The sequence below is a fragment of the Paroedura picta genome, chromosome 9 (genome assembly GCF_049243985.1).
Source record: "Paroedura picta isolate Pp20150507F chromosome 9, Ppicta_v3.0, whole genome shotgun sequence".
Lineage (NCBI taxonomy): Eukaryota > Metazoa > Chordata > Lepidosauria > Squamata > Gekkonidae > Paroedura > Paroedura picta.
In genome coordinates, this window is record NC_135377.1 from 74,990,055 (window position 1) to 75,009,364 (window position 19,310).

The 19,310-nt window shown below is 46.3% G+C and overlaps 1 protein-coding gene across 3 annotated transcripts in view; it reads left to right on the forward strand.

Annotated features, from left to right (window-relative positions):
* DNAH5 (dynein axonemal heavy chain 5) overlaps positions 1-19,310 on the forward strand; it is a 323,270-nt gene that overhangs the window by 284,916 nt on the left and 19,044 nt on the right. For all 3 annotated transcript variants that reach the window (XM_077353359.1, XM_077353360.1, XM_077353361.1), the window contains 2 exons: positions 10,647-10,852; positions 13,543-13,746. In XM_077353359.1, coding sequence (XP_077209474.1) covers positions 10,647-10,852; positions 13,543-13,746 — 410 coding nt within the window. The remainder of the gene's footprint in view (positions 1-10,646; positions 10,853-13,542; positions 13,747-19,310) is intronic.

Below are 19,310 nucleotides of genomic sequence, written 5' to 3' on the forward strand. Positions count from 1 at the left end.
AGAGCAATTGTCACCTCTGTCCCCGACTTGCATGTCGTTGCCGACTCGACATTGAGAGCTTGATTCCATCTCGTCGCCAGCTCGACGCCAACGGCAGGACATCCACGTCGAGACAAGGACAATGACTATTTTATCGAGTATGAGGACCTTGATGAGTCTGTTGATCTTTCCTCCCCCTGAGGAAATTGGGGTTGCTTCGGGTCAATCCCTGACAGATGAGAACAAGCCCTTTGCCGAGCAGTTAATTCGCAGGGCAAATGCGCTAAAACTAAAATATAGGGGTGTTTCTGAAAAGTCAGAAGACCCTTTGATGGAGTTTCTGTACTCCCCTGATCTAGGGCCTATCACGGTCCCGCTTATCCGAGGTGTCTCAGAAGTTTTGGAAAAGACATGGCAGATGCCTGCCTCTGCCCCTCCTACCTCATGGAAAATAGATCACCTGTATACAGTGCAGGAGGATGGCTGTACTTATTTGTACATGCATCATAGATCAGTGGACCCGTCCCTCCTATCATACACAATCCTTTCGATCCTGGTTCTTTGAGAACAGGTCCCGGGCTTTCTCCCCTGCTCCAAGATTTCGGCAACAGTTGAAAAGGAGAGGAGGGCTCCGTAATCGGCCGCAGGGAGTGACAGGGATACTAGGGGTAGGCATACTCAGTCTCAATGACTGGCTGCCCCAGGATGCCCCGTTGGCACCTTAGCTGGTTTTTGCTGGAACATGGTGTTCAATTACACAAAGTTTATGGTTTCAGTCAATAATAAACTTTGGTTACTTCTTGGAATTTGATGAAACACCTCCTTCTAATTTACCACCCTTGCATGGCAGTTTGGTGGATTCTGATATTGTACATGAAATTGATGAATTGTTGCAAAAGAGGGCAATCAAATGTCTAGGGTCATCTCCCTCCTCCGTCCTGGCTTCTATTCCAAGTATTTATTGTTGACAAAAAGGATGGTGGGAAAAGACCTATTCTAGATCTTAGAAACCTTAATGAATATATTGTGCTCAAACGGTTTAGAATACTATCCTTGTTTGATCTCCTTCCACAGTTGTCTGGAGATCTCTGGTTTGCCAAGGTGGATATTAAAGACACCTATTTTCACATTGCCATTTATCCAGCCTGTACCAGATACCTACGGTTCTATGTGGCTGGTTTGCATTATGAGTACACCGTTTTCCCATTTGGTTTATCCTCTGCCCCGAGAGTTTTTACTAAGGATACAAACATGGTGGTTTCACATCTACGTTCTCAAGGCATATTGCTTTATCTGTATCTTGATGACTGGTTGCTTGTTGGGCATTCCCAAGATGAGCTGCGCTCTTCAATTACTATCTCCGTGAATCTCCTACGATCCTTGGGGTTTAACATCAATTCAGAAAAATCTATCCTTGTTCCTACTCGATCTCTCGAGTTTATTGGGGCACTTTTAGACAGTGATGCGAACATGGCCTTTCTGCCACACAGCAGAGTGGCAAAATTATCATTTATGGCCCAGAGGACGATGTTTTATAGACACCAAATCGTTCATCACATACAATCCCTGCTGGGCCATGTGGCATCCACTGCAGCAGTCACACCACATGCTAGGTTACATATGAGACCATTGCAGTTATGGTTTCTCTTAGTTTGTAAACCTCATTTGGTGAGCATGTGGAGATGTTTTTCCATTCCAAGACGAGTGGCATGCTCCTTATATTGGTGGGCTGATCCTACAAACCTTTCAAGAGATGCCCTCTAGGACCCCAAAAGGAGGAGTTGATTTTGTACACTGACGCTTCTCTTTTTGGCTGGGGCGCACACTGCGGAGAATTTTCTGCACGCGGTGTTTGGTCTTCTCATGAAGCATCCTTACATATTAATTTACTAGAGCTTCGGGCAGTAAGGAATGCTCTTTTTTCATTTACAGACATCCTGAAAGGGAAGCGAATACTGGTCACCACCGACAACATGGCCACAGTATATTACATCCGGAAGCAAGGCACCACAAGATAAATGCCTTTATGCAGGGAGGCCATAAGACTGTGGAATTTGGCAGTCATCAACAACATTCAATTGTCAGCAGTCCACATAGCAGGAGACCAGAACACCTGGGCGGACACCCTGAGCAGGGATGTCAACCGGCTACAAGAGTGGTCCCTAGCTACCCAGTACCTCGAACCAGTGTTTCAGAAATGGGGGACACCCACGATAGATTTGTTTGCGACGGCCGCAAATACAAAGTGCCTCCATTTTTGCTCCAGAGAGGGAGCAGAACCCAGATCTCTGGGAGACGCTTTCGAGTACCAATGGTAGAAATCCTTTTTCTATGCCTTCCCTTCCTTCGGTCTGGTAGGGCAAGTGGTAGCCAGGCTTCTGTCCGGAAGCACTCACGCTATATTAGTAACACCCTTTTGGGCCCAAAAGACCTGGTTTCCTGCCCTGTTCCGGCTGGTTCAGGGTCAGCTTCTGCACCTACCGTGCCAAACCGACCTGTTACGTTGGGGGAAATTCCTGCATCCCAACCTGCACCCTCTCCACTTGACAGCGTGGCACATTTAATCTCAGGTGCCCTTTCAGTGACGCACATTTTGGAGTCAGCAAGGAGGCCTTCGACTTGCCGTTCATATTTGTGTAATTGGGTCAAATTTGAGCAATGGGCTCTTTTAAATGACTGCAGCGCACTTTCTTGTGACATTCCTAAAATGCTCTCTTATTTAACATCCCTAAAAGAGTCAGGCCTGACCAATTCCTCGGTCAGGGTCCACTTAGCCACTATTTTGGCCTCACATGATTTGGTGGATGGTAAGCCAGTTTTCTCGCATCCAATATTTGTTGTTATGTGCGAAGTCGTGTCCGACCCATCGCGACCCCATGGACAATGATCCTCCAGGCCTTCCTGTCCTCTACCATTCCCCGGAGTCCATTTAAGTTTGCACCTACTGCTTCAGTGACTCCATCCAGCCACCTCATTCTCTGTCGTCCCCTTCTTCTTTTGCCCTCGATCGCTCCCAGCATTAGGCTCTTCTCCAGGGAGTCCTTCCTTCTCATGAGGTGGCCAAAATATTTGAGTTTCATCTTCAGGATCTGGCCTTCTAAAGAGCAGTCAGGGCTGATCTCCTCTAGGACTGACCGGTTTGTTCGCCTTGCAGTCCAAGGGACTCGCAAGAGTCTTCTCCAGCACCAGAGTTCAAAAGCCTCAATTCTTTGACGCTCGGCCTTCCTTATGGTCCAACTTTCGCAGCCATACATTGCAACTGGGAAGACCATAGCCTTGACTAAACACACTTTTGTTGGCAGGGTGATGTCTCTGCTTTTTAGGATGCTGTCTAGATTTGCCATAGCTTTCCTCCCCAGGAGCAAGCGTCTTTTAATTTCTTTGCTGCAGTCCCCATCTGCAGTGATCTTGGAGCCCAGGAAAATAAAATCTGTCACTATCTCCATTTCTTCCCCTTCTATTTGCCAGGAATTGAGAGGGCCGGATGCCATGATCTTTGTTTTCTTGATGTTGAGTTTCAAGCCAACTTTCGCACTCTCCTCCTTCACTAATCAGTAATCCTTCAGTAATCCAATATTACGTGTGTTTTTAAAGGGTTTAAAGAATTTGTTTCCCCCAGTTTCCCCTTTGGTTCCTTAATGGAGTTTGTCCCTTGTTTTATCAGCTCTCACCCATAAACCATTTGAACCTCTGGCTGCAACGGATCTGTCTTTTTTGTCATACAAGGTTGCTTTTCTTGTGGCTATTACATCAGCACGACGGGTGGGGGAACCGGCGGCCTTGTCTATGGAGCCCCCCTTTTTACAGCTGTTTACAGACAAGGTAATCCTATGACCTAGTGTAGCCTTTTTGCCTAAAGTGGTTTCTAGGTTCCACCTGGGACAGTCCCTGACCCTTCCGGTTTTCTTTCCAAGTCCATCATCACACTTTGAAAAACAGATGCACACTTTGGATGTTAGATGGGCCATTTTGTTTTATTTGGACAGAACTCAACAATTCAGGAAAGATAAATCACTTTTTGTATGCTTCAGAGGTGTCAATCAGGGTAAGAAAGCTACCTCTCAGACACTTTCCCGTTGGATAGTGCAGGCGATTCGGCATGCGTATAGACTTCCCAAGCTGGATCGCCTTTTGCGGATCACCGCTCATTCAACCAAAGCTCAAGCGACGTCAGCGGTGTTTGCGGCAGGGCTTCCCATGGCCGACATCTGCAGGGCGGCTACCTGGTCAACGCCGGGGACCTTTGTCCGACACTATTCCCTGGACGCCGACTCTACTAGAGAGGCAGGGGTGGGGAAAGCAGTACTCCAATCACTACTGCGCACATAGCCCACCCCAGTTCCACGGTGAGTGATCTTGTTAATCTCCCGTGTGGGATTGCACAGAACCCACGAAGATGAAAACAGGGTTGCACTTACCTGTAACTGTTGTTCATCGAGTGGTGTTCTGTGCAGTCACACAACTCTCCCTCCATCCCCGTTGGGCCGCTACGTATTGATTGGAAATGGTTTCCAGCGACAAGGGGTTAGGACTGAGGGGAGATTGCTAGCTCCTCCCACATCACGTGACTTTGGGTGGGAAAGTCAGCCTGTGAAGGGAGGGGCTAGCACTCTTGGGAGTGTTTTTGAGCTTTAAGTTAGCTAGTTATTTCTCCGAAGCAGGCCTGCGATCTTCGCAGAACCCTTGTGGGACTGCACAGAACACCACTCGATGTACAACAGTTACAATGTCACCTATACCATCAAAGGCTTATATACCTGCTCATTGTCAAACTTAGTATATGCCATCAAAGGCCAACAATGCCCCTCTGTTTTCTACACAAGGCAAACAGGTCAAACCCTCCACCAAAGGATCAATGGACACAGGTCTGACATCAAAAACCACAAAATTGAAAAACCTGTAGGGGAACACTTCAACCCTCCAGGACATTCAATAAGGGACCTGAAAGTAGCGGTTTTATGGCAAAGGAACTTCAAGAACAGGCTAGAAAGGGAGATTGTAGAAATGCAAGTTATTACAACACTCAAAACTATGAAATACCCAGGACTCAACAAGGACAAGGTTTTTTTTTTATCTCACTATGCATGCTAACCTTGTTTAACTCGTGTATCCATATTCCTCACAATTTATTTTATTTGGGACAATGTGACTTAAGGTGATGTTAGTAATATATAATTTAATGTAATGTCTCAGGACAAGATAGTTGCCAACACTGCTTTTCACTTGCAAGAATGTTTCACACTTGGGTGGAGACGGGTGGGGCCAGAAACAAATGGTAAAGCGGCAGCCGTTAATCACTGACATAGACAGTTTTATTTCTCCTACTTGCTTAAAAGCGTGTTCATAAGAACGGGCTTTGAAAGGGCCCTCCCCGTCAGCGTCCCGGCTGCTTTCCAGGCCGCCAGAAAGCGCTGAGTGCGAGGGGGGTGGGTGGGGGGGAGGGAGTGCTTCCTGGGGGGGGGGGGGGGGCTGAAAAGCACGCCTGGTGCCTCGGCAAGGCCCTGGGTGTGCTCCGGGGGCCTGGGTGTGTTCCGGGGGCCTGGCAAGCATACCCGGGTGTGCTTTCCAGGCCTTTGGGAAGCGCTCCCTCTCCCCCACCCCCACCCACGGTCAGGCCTCTCACCTGGGGCCCTGCAAGTGGAGCGGAGGAATCACAGACGTGCCTGGCTCTAACAGCCAGGCACGTCTGTTAGGCAAGGGGTGAGGCCTTGGTAAGGGAGGGCAGGAGCTGTAGGGGCAGGGCCAATCAGGGTGCAGCTGGCTGTACCCTGATTGGCCCTGGATCGTCCCCCAAGGCTTTGTTGTTGTTGTTGTTATGTGCAAAGTCGTGTCCGACCCATCGCGACCCCATGGACAATGATCCTCCAGGCCTTCCTGTCCTCTACCATTCCCCGGAGTCCATTCAAGTTTGCACCTACTGCTTCATTGACTCCATCCATCCACCTCATTCTCTGTCGTCCCCTTCTTCTTTTGCCCTCGATCTCTCCCAGCATTAGGCTCTTCTCCAGGGAGTCCTTCCTTCTCATGAGGTGGCCAAAATATTTGAGTTTCATCTTCAGGATCTGGCCTTCTAAAGAGCAGTCAGGGCTGATCTCCTCTAGGACTGACTGGTTTGTTCGCCTTGCAGTCCAAGGGACTCGCAAGAGTCTTCTCCAGCACCAGAGTTCAAAAGCCTCAATTCTTTGACGCTCGGCCTTCCTTATGGTCCAACTTTCGCAGCCATACATTGCAACTGGGAAGACCATAGCCTTGACTAAACGCACTTTTGTTGGCAGGGTGATGTCTCTGCTTTTTAGGATGCTGTCTAGATTTGCCATAGCTTTCCTCCCCAGGAGCAAGCGTCTTTTAATTTCTTTGCTGCAGTCCCCATCTGCAGTGATCTTGGAGCCCAGGAAAATAAAATCTGTCACTATCTCCATTTCTTCCCCTTCTATTTGCCAGGAATTGAGAGGGCCGGATGCCATGATCTTTGTTTTCTTGATGTTGAGTTTCAAGCCAACTTTTGCACTCTCCTCCTTCACCCGCATCAACAGGCTCTTTAGTTCCTCTTCACTTTCTGCCATTAGAGTGGTATCATCTGCATATCTGAGGTTGTTGATATTTCTCCCTGCAATCTTGATCCCAATTTGTGACTCCTCTAATCCCGCATTTCTCATGATGTGCTCTGCATACAAGTTAAATAGGCAAGGCGACAGTATACAGCCTTGCCGAACTCCTTTCTCAATTTTGAACCAGTCAGTGATTCCATGTTCAGTTCTCACTGTTGCTTCTTGACCTGCATATAAATTTCTCAAGAGACAAATAAGATGCTCTGGTATTCCCATCTCTTTAAGAACTTGCCACAATTTGTTGTGCTCCACACAATCAAAGGCTTTAGCATAGTCAATGAAGCAGAAGTAGACGTTCTTCTGGTACTCCCTAGCTTTCTCCATGATCCAGCGTATGTTGGCAATTTGATCTCTAGTTCCTCTGCCTCTTCGAAATCCTGCCTGTACTTCTGGAAGTTCTCGGTCCACATATTGCTGGAGCCTAGCTTGTAGGATTTTGAGCATAACTTTGCTAGCATGAGAAATTAGTGCGATGGTGCGGTAGTTTGAACATTCTTTGGCATTGCCCTTCTTTGGGATTGGAATGTAAACTGACCTTTTCCAATCCTGTGGCCATTGTTGAGTTTTCCAAATTTGCTGGCATATTGAGTGTAGCACTTTTACTGCATCGTCCTTTAAGATTTTGAATAGTTCAACTGGAATGCTGTCACTACCACTAGCTTTATTGTTGCTCAGACCTCCTAAGGCCCATTTGACTTCACATTCCAGGATGTCTGGCTCCAGGTCAGTAACTACCCCATTGTGGTCATCAGGGATGTTAAGCTCGCTCTTGTATAGTTCTTCTGTATAATTTTGCCACCTTTGTTTGATCTCTTCTGCTTCTGTGAGGTCCCTACCATTTTGGTCCCTTATCATACCCATCTTTGCATGAAACGTTCTCTTCATATCTCCAATTTTCTTGAAAAGATCTCTGGTCCTCCCCATTCTATTGTTTTCTTCTATTTGTTTGCACTGTTCATTTAAGAAGGCATTCTTATCTCTTCTAGCTTTTCTCTGGAATTCTGCATTCAATTGGGTGTATCTTTCTCTTTCTCCCTTGCCTTTCACTTCCCTTCTCTCCTTAGCTATTTGTAAAGCTTCCTCAGACAGCCATTTTGATTTCTTGCATTTCTTTTTCTTTGGGATGGTTTTAGTTGCTACCTCTTGTACAATGTTGCGAACCTCCGTCCATAGTTCTTCAGGCACTCTGTCTATCAGATCTAATTCCTTAAATCTATTTGTCACCTCCACTGTGTATTCGTCAGGGATATGATTTAGTTCATACCTGAGTGGCCTAGTGCTTTTCCCTACTTTCTTCAATTTAAGCCTAAATTTTGCAACAAGAAGTTCATGATCTGAACCACAATCAGCTCCTGGTCTTGTTTTTATTGACTGGATAGAACTTTTCCATCTTTGGCTGCAGAGCACATAGTCAATCTGATTTCTGTGTTGACCGTCTGGTGATGTCCATGTGTAGAGTCGTCTCTTGGGTTGCTGGAAAAGAGTGTTTGCTATGACCATTGTATTCTCTTGACAAAATTCTACCAGCCTGTGCCCTGCTTCATTTTGTACTCCAAGGCCAAACTTGCCTGTTATCCCGGTTATCTTTTGGCTTCCTACTTTAGCATTCCAATCCCCCATGATGATAAGCACATCATTTTTGGGTGTTGCTTCTAGAAGGTGTTGTAGGGCTTCATAGAACTGATCAACTTCATCCTCTTCAGCAGCAGTGGTTGGGGCGTAGACCTGGATCACTGTGATGTTGAATGGTTTGCCTTGGATTCGAACTGAGATCATTCTGTCATTTTGGGGATTGTATCCCAAGACTGCTTTTCCTACTCTCTTATTGATTATGAATGCTACTCCATTTCTTCTGCGAGATTCTTGTCCACAGTAGTATACCTGATGGTCATCTGAATTAAATTCACCCATTCCTGTCCATTTTAGTTCACTGATTCCTAAAATGTCGATGTTCAGTCTTCTCATTTCTTGTTTAACCACGTCCAGCTTGCCTTGATTCATGGATCTGACGTTCCAGGTTCCTATGGAATAAAAATCTTTACAGCATCGGACTGTCTTTTCGCCACCAGTTACTTCCACAACTGAGCGTCCTTTCGGCTTTGGCCCAGCCGCTTCATTCATTCTGGCGCTACTCGTACTAGCCGTCTGCTCATCCCCAGTAGCATATTGGACACCTTCCGACCTGAGGGGCTCATCTTCCAGCGTCATATCGTTATGCCTATTGGAACTGTCCATAGAGTTTTCATGGCAAAGATACTGGAGTGGTTTGCCATTGCCTTCTCCAGTGGATCACCTTTTGTCAGAGCTCTCAGCTATGACCTGTCCGTCTTGGGTGGCCCTGCACGGCATAGCTCATAGCTTCACTGAACTACGCAAGCCCCCTTGCCACAACAAGGCAGCGATCCTTGAAGGGGGCCCCCAAGGCTGTTTCACAATTATTAAAAGGCACCAAGTGGATAAGATGTTTTTGTGAATGACAACTGAATTTGAGGGGACTGATTGGCTGTTTTAGGAAAGAATTATCATATGGCTGCATTTGGATGTTGTGACAGTTTACTAACTTTAGCTTTATATTCCCACTGTCATGTTATATTCCCACTGTCCCACTGTTCATAGTCTGAGGAAGAAGGCTTGCACTCGAAAGCTCATGCCTTGAATAAATCTTTGTTGGTCTTAAGGGTGCCTCTGGATTCTGGCTTTATTGAGGAACCTGGGAGTAATTCTTGATTCCTCCATCTCAAAGGTGGCTCAGATCACAACAGTAGCATGGTTGACATTTTACTACCTTCACCAGGCCAAACTACTAGCACCTTAATTGGCCCCGGAACACCTAGCCACAGTGATCCATGCGACGGTCACCTCTAGGCTGGACTTCTGCAATTCACTATGTTGGCCAACCCTTATCGATCTGGAAACTACAACTGGTGCAGAATGCAGCTCAGGTTGCTGAGAGGGGTCCTCTCAGCAACCCCTCGGAGGTCCCACATCCAGCCCATCCTCCAGCAGCTGTGCTGGCTTCTGGTCGAATTCTGGATCAGGCTTAAGGTTTTGGTTATCACGTTTAAGGCGACTCATGGTCTGGGCCCAGTATACCTGAGGGATTGACTCTCTGCGTACCCCCCTCAGAGCCTTGTGCTCTATCACCTCCAACCTCTTGGTGGTCCCTGGACTCAAGGAAGCCCGCTTGACATCAACCAGGGACAGAGCTTTCTCCATCCAGGCCCCCACCTGGTGGAACGAGCTCCTAGAGGAGATCAGGGCTCTGAAAGAACTTGAACAGTTCCATAGGGCCTGCAAAAGGGAGCTCCTCTGCCAGGCAACTAAACCACCACTTGCCATTGGCCCCCAAGCATTCCTCCTATGATGACCGTACAAATTTGCCCAACTCACTGGGCCTCAGCTTGAGTTGAACTGATGTTCTTTGCAGTTTTCACTGTTATTTAATATTATTGTTGTTATTATGTTAATGTTATTGTTGTTATCACCTCATTATTACTACAAATGGAGTTACCTGTATCATTTCTTGTTTCATATAAACCGCCCTGAGGCTTCAGGGAGGGTGGTATATAAATACAATCAATAAATCTATCATCTGGAGAGCATTTGCAATTCTAGGGTGATCTGCAGCTCTTACCTGAAGGAATCGTGGTGGGAGCTGTCCTATATCCCCTCTCAATTTCTTATTAGCAGGGCCCCAAGCCTCTCCTGCAGCTCTTACGGGCCCAAGGCTGCTTCTGAACTGTAAAAACTGCTAATGTGATTTTGAGGGGATTTAAACCCTAGGATATCTTTTAAACTTTTCAGATTTTTCTGTAAATGTGGTCGCCAGTGTGGCCCCGATCTGCAGATTTAGGTATCCATAAATCAAGAGCACACTTGGGAAACAGCATATAGAATTATGTGCAATATTTTGCTATGTAAGGTGGGGGAAAACATCTTGTGGAGCATGAATACTCTTGATCAGGGCCTTTCTATGAGGCCTCATAGGAAACCTTGTAACCGTCTTATTTTATGGTGGCCTCCCAATGTCTTTTTTTTGGGGGGGGGGTGCTGTAACAGGTGTGAGCCAAGACCTCTTGGATGTCAGCAACATGGTCCAGTGGAAGCCAATGCTCTATGCTGTAGCCTTCCTGCATTCCACAGTTCAGGAAAGAAGGAAATTTGGGCCTCTTGGATGGAACATTCCTTATGAGTTCAACCAAGCTGACTTCAACGCCACGGTGCAGTTTGTTCAGAACCATCTGGATGACATGGACATCAAGAAGGTACATTGAAGCACTTGTCACAAAACAACTGTCTGGCAGCAGATTAATGCCCTCACCTGGATGGGCCAGGATAGCTTGATCGGGTCAGATTTCAGAAGCATAGACAGCCCTAGTTAGTTCTTGGAAGGGAGACCACCAAGGAAACCTGGGTTGCTATTCAGAGACAGCCAATGGCAAACCAACTCTGTCCCTTTGCTTATTTTGCAAAGCAAGGAAGGGTGAGTTTATGTTTGGCCCCACCCCCCATTCAACATCCCAGAAGTGCCTGCAAGCTCTGAAAGGTTGGGAAGGCCTCTCGGTGTGAGTGCTGGGCTAGGGCTTTGGAGACCTAGATTCAATTCCCCCCTTTCCCATGGAAGCTTACTGGATGGCCTGTTACCTCACAGGTAGGGCAGTTGTGAGGATATGACCAAGGAGGAAAGTGTGAAGCGTCTTGGAATTGTTGTTGCAGAGAACGGCAGGGTGTAAGTGAAGCAGGCAAGTAAATTTGGAGACAAAAAGTGATGGTGGTTGTTTTAAAGACATGATCCTATAATTCATGCATCATTTTTAATGCAGTCAGTTCACCAACCCTTTTAAATTGTTCTTTAAAAAATGTTTTTAAAACATTCCCATTTATGCATAAACTGTGTCCCCCCCCCCATGATTATGCACCTTTAAAAGTTTCTACTAAAATTTTAAAGTTTTTCTTTAAAACTCTGGGAAGGGAATTAGAGTTTGAGGAGGAAATTCTGTTGCTAGGCAACATCATTCACATTCCAGCTAGCTTGGTCTGCAATTAGCATTTCAATTGCAGCCAGTATCTTTAAGACAGAGAGCCTTGGTTGACAGAAATCAAGCTACAAAGGACTGATTTCTGGGGAAAATCGCTCTAAACTGGCTGCCAGAGAGTCATCAGGAGTTAAGGTAAAGCCCCTTCCTTCCTAAGAAAAACCATGTGGAGCACCCAGGCTGTCCTCAGGCTATTACAGGCAATGGGAGACTGAATCAAATTACGTGGTCGCATGATCGTTAATACTGAGGAAGCAGAAATCAGCAGCAGGCACTTTGAGCCCCCCCCCCCCCACCACACCACCATGGTCTCTGATTAGAGGTAGAGCTTTGTAGTCTCAAGAGCGTACATGGAAGGAAGAAATACCATAAACACCACAAGGCATAGCAATAATCAGCTCAGTTCCCAGGGCAAATGGCATGTTCATGTGATCACTGACAAAGGCAGAGTACAGTGGCCGGCACTCGAGCTCCCATTGGTAGATGAGGGACTGCAAGCAGAAAAGGGAAGGAGACCAAAAACATGCTGACATTTATGCATCAAAAAAACATTGTCCTCAGTGTTGTAAAGCAAGAAAAGTTGCCATAAAGCTAGTTTCAGATGCCTTGCTGATAAAATGCTGCCAGAACTGTGGGTAGCGTTTGCAATGCAAAAAACGAAAATAACATGATGGATTTTGCACTGGGGAAATGGTGCCATGTTAAGAGTTAAATAATAAGATGTCATGTTTGGCAGTCTTTTTGCAAGTTTTCCATGATGCGTAATGCACCATGAAGATTTAGGTAACTTGAATTCAAATCAAGGAGTGAAAAGAACCAGGATAAAATGAAAGGCACCTCTTTTTCTCCACACACACACAGACACACTTTTTTTTAACTAAATCTAAAATACTTTGATGGCACGGGAGGAACTCTGGGATTCAGTCCCATCTTTGCTTCTTCAGCAAACTAGACATTAAAAGAAGGAAGGGCTGTGCATTGTTACTTGGAGACATCAGTGTTAGATCGGTGGCAGATCTTGTGGGTCAACGACTCACAGACACTGCAATCACTTCAGCTCTTTATTGGTGCCAGGACATGATACAAGTTGTACCAAGTCTGCACTGAAAACCCTACTCAAAACCCCCAATTTATACACGTGACTGATAGGGGATTACCACTGCGGGTATCCTTGCAGTGCATTGGCTGAGACCATGCTTGCTCATGTCCTACCTTAGACCTCTTGCTTGGTCCTCCATTGGGTCATTGGTAAAGGGGTAAGGAGGGTTTTCCTAACCATTCCTATGTCTCCCCCCAGGCTGTCCCTTTGTTATCTCAGTGATTCTTAGGATTTCCTTCCTTCCAATCTCTTCCCCTTTCTAGCTTATTTGAAGTCTAAGCTGTTGCCTTGGTGGGTTTGCTGTGATAAAACTGGGATCTCACATCACTGCAGGCTGCTTATGCTGGTTGACCCAAGACCCTGCCAGATTTTGGAGCCCTTGTGCTGCTCTTCCCTGGAGGTGGCATTCCTGTTCTCACTGAGTTTTCTGGCTAGGGAGGAGCCTTGTGTCACTTTGTCCAGCACAAGCTGCCCATTTCATTTTAAGGAGGTCTGTCACCACAATAAGATGGTATCTTATTTTTTTCTAAATGCAGTGAACAAAATTCTCATCAAGGTTCTGGGGGATGGGGAGCTCAGCCTTTTTATTCTGTTCCCCGGGACCTCAAATGGATTTTGGGGTACCTCTCCCCTTTGGCTCTCTATGTAAACATTTTAGGCATAGCATAGCCCAGAAGAAGTGAGATTGAGGCCACACCTGGCATGACACCTCTGGAGGAGGAGGCACAACTCCCCAACTTCTTGGAATGCTTACACCTGGCTACATACACAGTAGCATGTTTATGAGAAGATGCACTTTATTGCTAAAATTTTGTTTCAGGGGGTGTCTTGGAACACAGTTTGTTACATGATAGGAGAGATACAGTATGGTGGAAGAGTTACAGATGACTACGACAAAAGACTGCTGAACACTTTTGCTAAAGTCTGGTTCAATGAAAACACGTGCAGTTCAAACTTCTCCTTCTACAAAGGCTACAGTATCCCCAAGTGCACCACTGTGGATCACTACCTTCACTACATACAGGTCTGTAAAACTTAGTAAGTGCGTACGAGTGCTGGAAGGAGAGCTTCAACAAGACTTAGTAATAGCTGGCCTGTGGGGTTGCCTGGATAGCTTCTCGGGAGGGCCCCTTCAGGGAGAATCTGAATCTTCCTTCTCTTCCTCTGACTGAGGTGACTTGGGCCTCTCCTCTGCCTCATCCTGAGAGGGCCAGACTTCCTTTTCCAATCTCACCTCTCCTCAGCTGATCGCTCTGTCTCTTCCCCCCTCTGCCTCTCTGTATCTCTCCTTCCTCCCTCTCTCTGCTCCAGGGACTTCAGCTCACCTACTCCTCCAAGCATCTGACCCTGGGCTCTTCCTCCTTCCTCCTTTTATTCCATGTTCGATTTGTAGTCCTTCCCTCATTCTCCCGTGCTCTGATCTTGCAGCTTCTCCCAAGCTCGACTGAACATTCATGCCATCTGGGCTCTCTCCCGCTGGGCCTTGGAGCTTTGCTGGTGCCTCTGCCGCCCAGCAAAGGAGGAGGGCCCCCGTGGGGGTCTTCCTGTGTCTGTGGGCAGCTCTGCTGCAGCTGGGTGGTGTGTGGGGGGAGTATGAGGGGACTCATCTGATGGCGGAACAGTGTAGGTAGAGTCCGGGTTCCCAGGGCATGGCCGACCTCAAGCCTTTCTGCTGTGTGAAGCCCCACCCTGGAAGACTTGCTTCCTTCATGAAGATTCCTGATGCCCAGAGGTGGTGTTGTGTCCATTTGTTCTTTGACAGAGGGTTTGACCTGTTTGTCCTATGTGGAGAACAGAGGGGCATTGTTGCCATTGGATGGCATATACAGTGTTAGGGAGGACCAGAGATCTTTTCAAGAAAATTGGAGATATGAAGAGAACATTTCATGCAATTATGGAAATAATAAAGGACCAGAATGGTAGGGACCTCACAGAAGCAAAAGAGATTTTCAAAAGGTGGCAAAATTATACAGAGGAAATATACAAGAGCGAGCTTAACATCCCTGATAACCACAATGGGGTAGTCACTGACCTGGAACCAGATATCCTGGAATGTGAAATCAAATGGACATTAGAAGGTCTGAGCAACAATAAAGCTAGTGGTGATGACAGCATTCCAGTTGAACTATTCAAAATCTTAAAAGACGATGCAGTAAAAGTGCTACACTCAATGTGCCAGCAAATTTGGAAAACTCAACAATGGCCACAGGATTGGAAAAGGTCAGTTTACATTCCAATCCCAAAGAAGGGCAATGCCAAAAAATGTTCAAACTACCGCACCATTGCGCTCATTTCTCATGCTAGCAAAGTTATGCTCAAAATCCTACAAGCTAGGCTCCAGCAATATATGGACCATGAACTTCCAGAAGTACAGGCAGGATTTTGAAGAGGCAGAGGAACTAGAGATCAAATTACCAACATACGCTGGATCATGGAGAAAGCTAGGGAGTTCCAGAAAAAGATCTACTTCTGCTTCATTGACTATGCTAAAGCCTTTGATTGTCGGGAGCACAACAAATTGTGGCAAGTTCTTAAAGAGATGGGAATACCAGAGCATCTTATCTGTATCACTTAATAAAGATAAGTGTAAAGTTCTGCATCTGGGTCAGAAAAATGAAAAGCATGCCTACTGGATGGGGGATACGCTTCTAGGTAACACTGTGTGTGAATGAGACCTTGGGGTACTTGTGGATTGTAAGCTAAACATGAGCAGGCAGTGTGATGCAGCGGTAAAAAAGGCAAATGCCATTTTGGGCTGTATCAACAGGGGCATCACATCAAAATCACAAGATGTCATAGTCCCATTGTATACGGCACTGGTCAGACCACACCTGGAGTACTGTGTGCAGTTCTGGAGGCCTCACTTCAAGAAGGACGTAGATAAAATTGAAAGGGTACAAAGGAGAGCGACGAAGATGATCTGGGGCCAAGGGACCAAGCCCTATGAAGATAGGTTGAGGGACTTCGGAATATTCAGCCTGGAGAAAAGGAGGTTGAGAGGGGACATGATAGCCCTCTTTAAGTATTTGAAAGGTTGTCACTTGGAGGAGGGCAGGATGCTGTTTCTGTTGGCTGCAGAGGAGAGGACACACAGTAATGGGTTTAAACTTCAAGTACAACGATATAGGCTAGATATCAGGGGAAAAAATTTCACAGTCAGAGTAGTTCAGCAGTGGAATAGGCTGCCTAAGGAGGTGGTGAACTCCCCCTCACTGGCAGTCTTCAAGCAAAGGTTGGATACACATTTTTCTTGGATGCTTTAGGATGCTTAGGGCTGATCCTGCGTTGAGCAGGGGGTTGGACTAGATGGCCTGTATGGCTCCTTCCAATTCTATGATTCTATGATTCTATGATTCTATCTTGAGAAACCTATATGTAGGATCGGATATGGAATCACTGATTGGTTCAAAATTGAGAAAGGAGTTCGGCAAGGCTGTATACTGTCGCCTTGCCTATGTAACTTGTATGTGGAGCACATCATGAGAAAGGCAGGGTTAGATGAGTCACAAATTGGGATCAAGATTGCAGGGAGAAATATCAACACCCTCAGATATGCAGATGATACCACTCTAATGGCAGAAAGCAAAGAGGAACTAAAGAGCCTGTTGATGCGGGTGAAGGAGGAGAGTACAAAAGTTGGCTTGAAACTCAACATCAAGAAAACAAAGATCATGGCATCCGGCCCTCTCAATTCCTGGCAAATAGATGGGGAAGAAATGGAGGTAGTGACAGATTTTATTTTCCTGGGCTCCAAGATCACTGCAGATGGGGACTGCAGCAAAGAAATTAAAAGACGCTTGCTCCTGGGGAGGAAAGCTATGGCAAATCTAGACAGCATCTAAAAAGCAGAGACATCACCCTGCCAACAAAAATGCATTTAGTCAAGGCTATGGTATTCCCAGTCGCAAAGTATGGCTGTGAAAGTTGGACCATAAGGAAGGCCGAGCGTCAAAGAATTGAGGCTTTTGAACTCTGGTGCTGGAGAAGACTCTTGCGAGTCCCTTGGACTGCAAGGCGAACAAACCAGTCAGTCCTAGAGGAGATCAGCCCTGGCTGCTCCTTAGAAGGTCAGATCCTGAAGATGAAACTCAAATACTTTGGCCACCTCATGAGAAGGAAGGACTCTCTGGAGAAGAGCCTAATGCTGGGAGCGATCGAGGGCAAAAGAAGAAGGGGACGACATAGAATGAGGTGGCTGGATGGAGTCACTGAAGCAGTAGGTGCAAACTTGAATGGACTCCGGGGAATGGTAGAGGACAGGAAGGCCCGGAGACTCATTGTCCATGGGGTCGCGATGGGTCGGACACGACTTCGCACCTAACAACAACAACAGTGTTAAAAGATGAGCAAGTGAATAAGCCTTTGATGGTGTAGGTAATGTTGTTAGATCCACTGATTGTGGGATTGGAGTATATATGGCAGCAAAGTTGGCATCTGGTTTTGTTGCAAACTCTGATACCAGTGTCCATGTTCAATTAGATGTTGTATTTTTATGGGTGAGGAGTTATTTGAGATTGGGGGGTTCTCTGTGTGCAAAGTCTGACATCAATAATCACAGCACTTCAGCCTTCCAAGACATTCAGTAAGGCAGTGGTCCCCAACCCCCGGTCCGGAGACTGGCACTGGTCTCACCTTTGGTGCTCTCCAGCGGCTGCCATGGCTGGGGCTCCCCCTCAGCGTGGCACTACACAGCTGCTGCTGGCAGCGCCCCCCAGTGGGCAGCGGGAAGTCAGGGGCATCGGCAGGAAAGCAAGTGGAGCAGGGGCTCAGGCGGTGGCGATGTCCCTTGGCAAAAGACTACCCCCCCCGGGCCTCAGTAAAATTGTCATGCATTGACCAGTCCTTGGTGATAAAAAGGTTGGGGACCACTGCAATAAGGGATCTCAGTGTAGCTGGTTTTTTTGCAAAGAAACCTCAAGCCTGCAGAAATGCAAGTTATTACAATACTCAAAACAATGGAATCCTCAGGACTCAATAAGGATATTGGTTTCTTATCTCTCTGTGCATGCTAACCTCATTAGACTCTCGTATACACATTCCTTACAATCCCCTCTTCTTTTTATTTTATTTGAGATAATGTGACTGTAATGTGGTGTACGTAAGTAAAGGTAAAGGTAAAGGTATCCCCTGGACAAGCACTGGATTACGTCTGAGCCTTGGAGTGATGCCCTCTAGTGTTTTCATGGCACACTCAATACGGGGTGGTTTGCCAGTGCCTTTCCCAGTCATTACCGTTTACCCCCCAGCAAGCTGGGTAATCATTTTACCGACCTCGGAAGGATGGAAGGCTGAGTCAACCTTGAGCCGGCTGCTGGGATTGAACTCCCAGCCTCATGGGTAGAACTTTCAGACTGCATGTCTGCTGCCTTACCACTCTCTACCACATTATATACGTAAGTATATATTATTTACATATATATAATGTAATTTAGAATCTAACTCTGTGGTCTCAGGACAGGATAACAAACTCAGCACAGCTTGTCACTTGTGGGGATGCTTCCAGGCTTGGGTGGAGACAAATGGGGACTCTTTCAATTACTTCTTTCCACAACTGGGAAAGTTTCAGCCATTCATCACTAACCTTAACAGTTTTATTCCCCCAATAGTTTTGTGAATGACAATTGAACCCAAAGGACTGATTGGCTTTTCTAGCAAGGAGTTATCACACTGCATATCTTGGCTGTTGTAATGCAGTTTACTAATTTGCTACTAATTTACTTCCTCCTTATATATATGCTCTTATGATCCCTGTTCTGAGGAAGTGTGCATGCACACAAAGCTCATGCCTTGAATAATTTTTTTTTGCTCTTAAAGTTGCCATTGTACTCAAACTTTAAGCTTGCTAATAAGGAAGCTTGGAGTTTCAGCAACCAATTCCTGCAGGAGACTTGGTCTGCTGTGAAAACAAACCACCTGGTTATCAGTCTTTGTTGGCTGAAGCTACTAATACAACCCTAGAGACGCCCTTTCACCAGACTACTGCTACTCATAGAATCATAGAATCATAGAGTTGGAAGGCGCCATACAGGCCATCTAGTCCAACCCCCTGCTCAACGCAGGATCAACCCTAAGCATCCTAAAGCATCCAAGAAAAGTGTGTATCCAACCTTTGCTTGAAGACTTGCAGTGAGGGGGAGCTCACCACCTCCTTAGGCAGCCTATTCCACTGCTGAACTACTCTGACTGTGAAAAACTTTTTCCTGATATCTAGCCTATATCGTTGTACTTGAAGTTTAAACCAATTACTGCGTGTCCTCTCCTCTTTCGCCTTTTTTGCCGCTGCATCACACTGCCTGCTCATGTTTAGTTTACAATCCACAAGTACCCCAAGGTCTTGTTCACACACAGTGTTACCTAGAAGCGTATCCCCCATCCAGTACGTATGCTTTTCATTTTTCTGACCCAGATGCAGAACTTTACACTTATCTTTATTAAATTGCATCTTGTTCTCATTTGCCCATTTTTCCATTGTATTCAGATCTCGTTGAACTCTGTCTCTATCTTCCAGAGTATTTGCCAGTCTTCCCAATTTGGTGTCATCTGCAAACTTGATGAGTAGTCCCTCCACCCCCTCATCTAGATCATTAA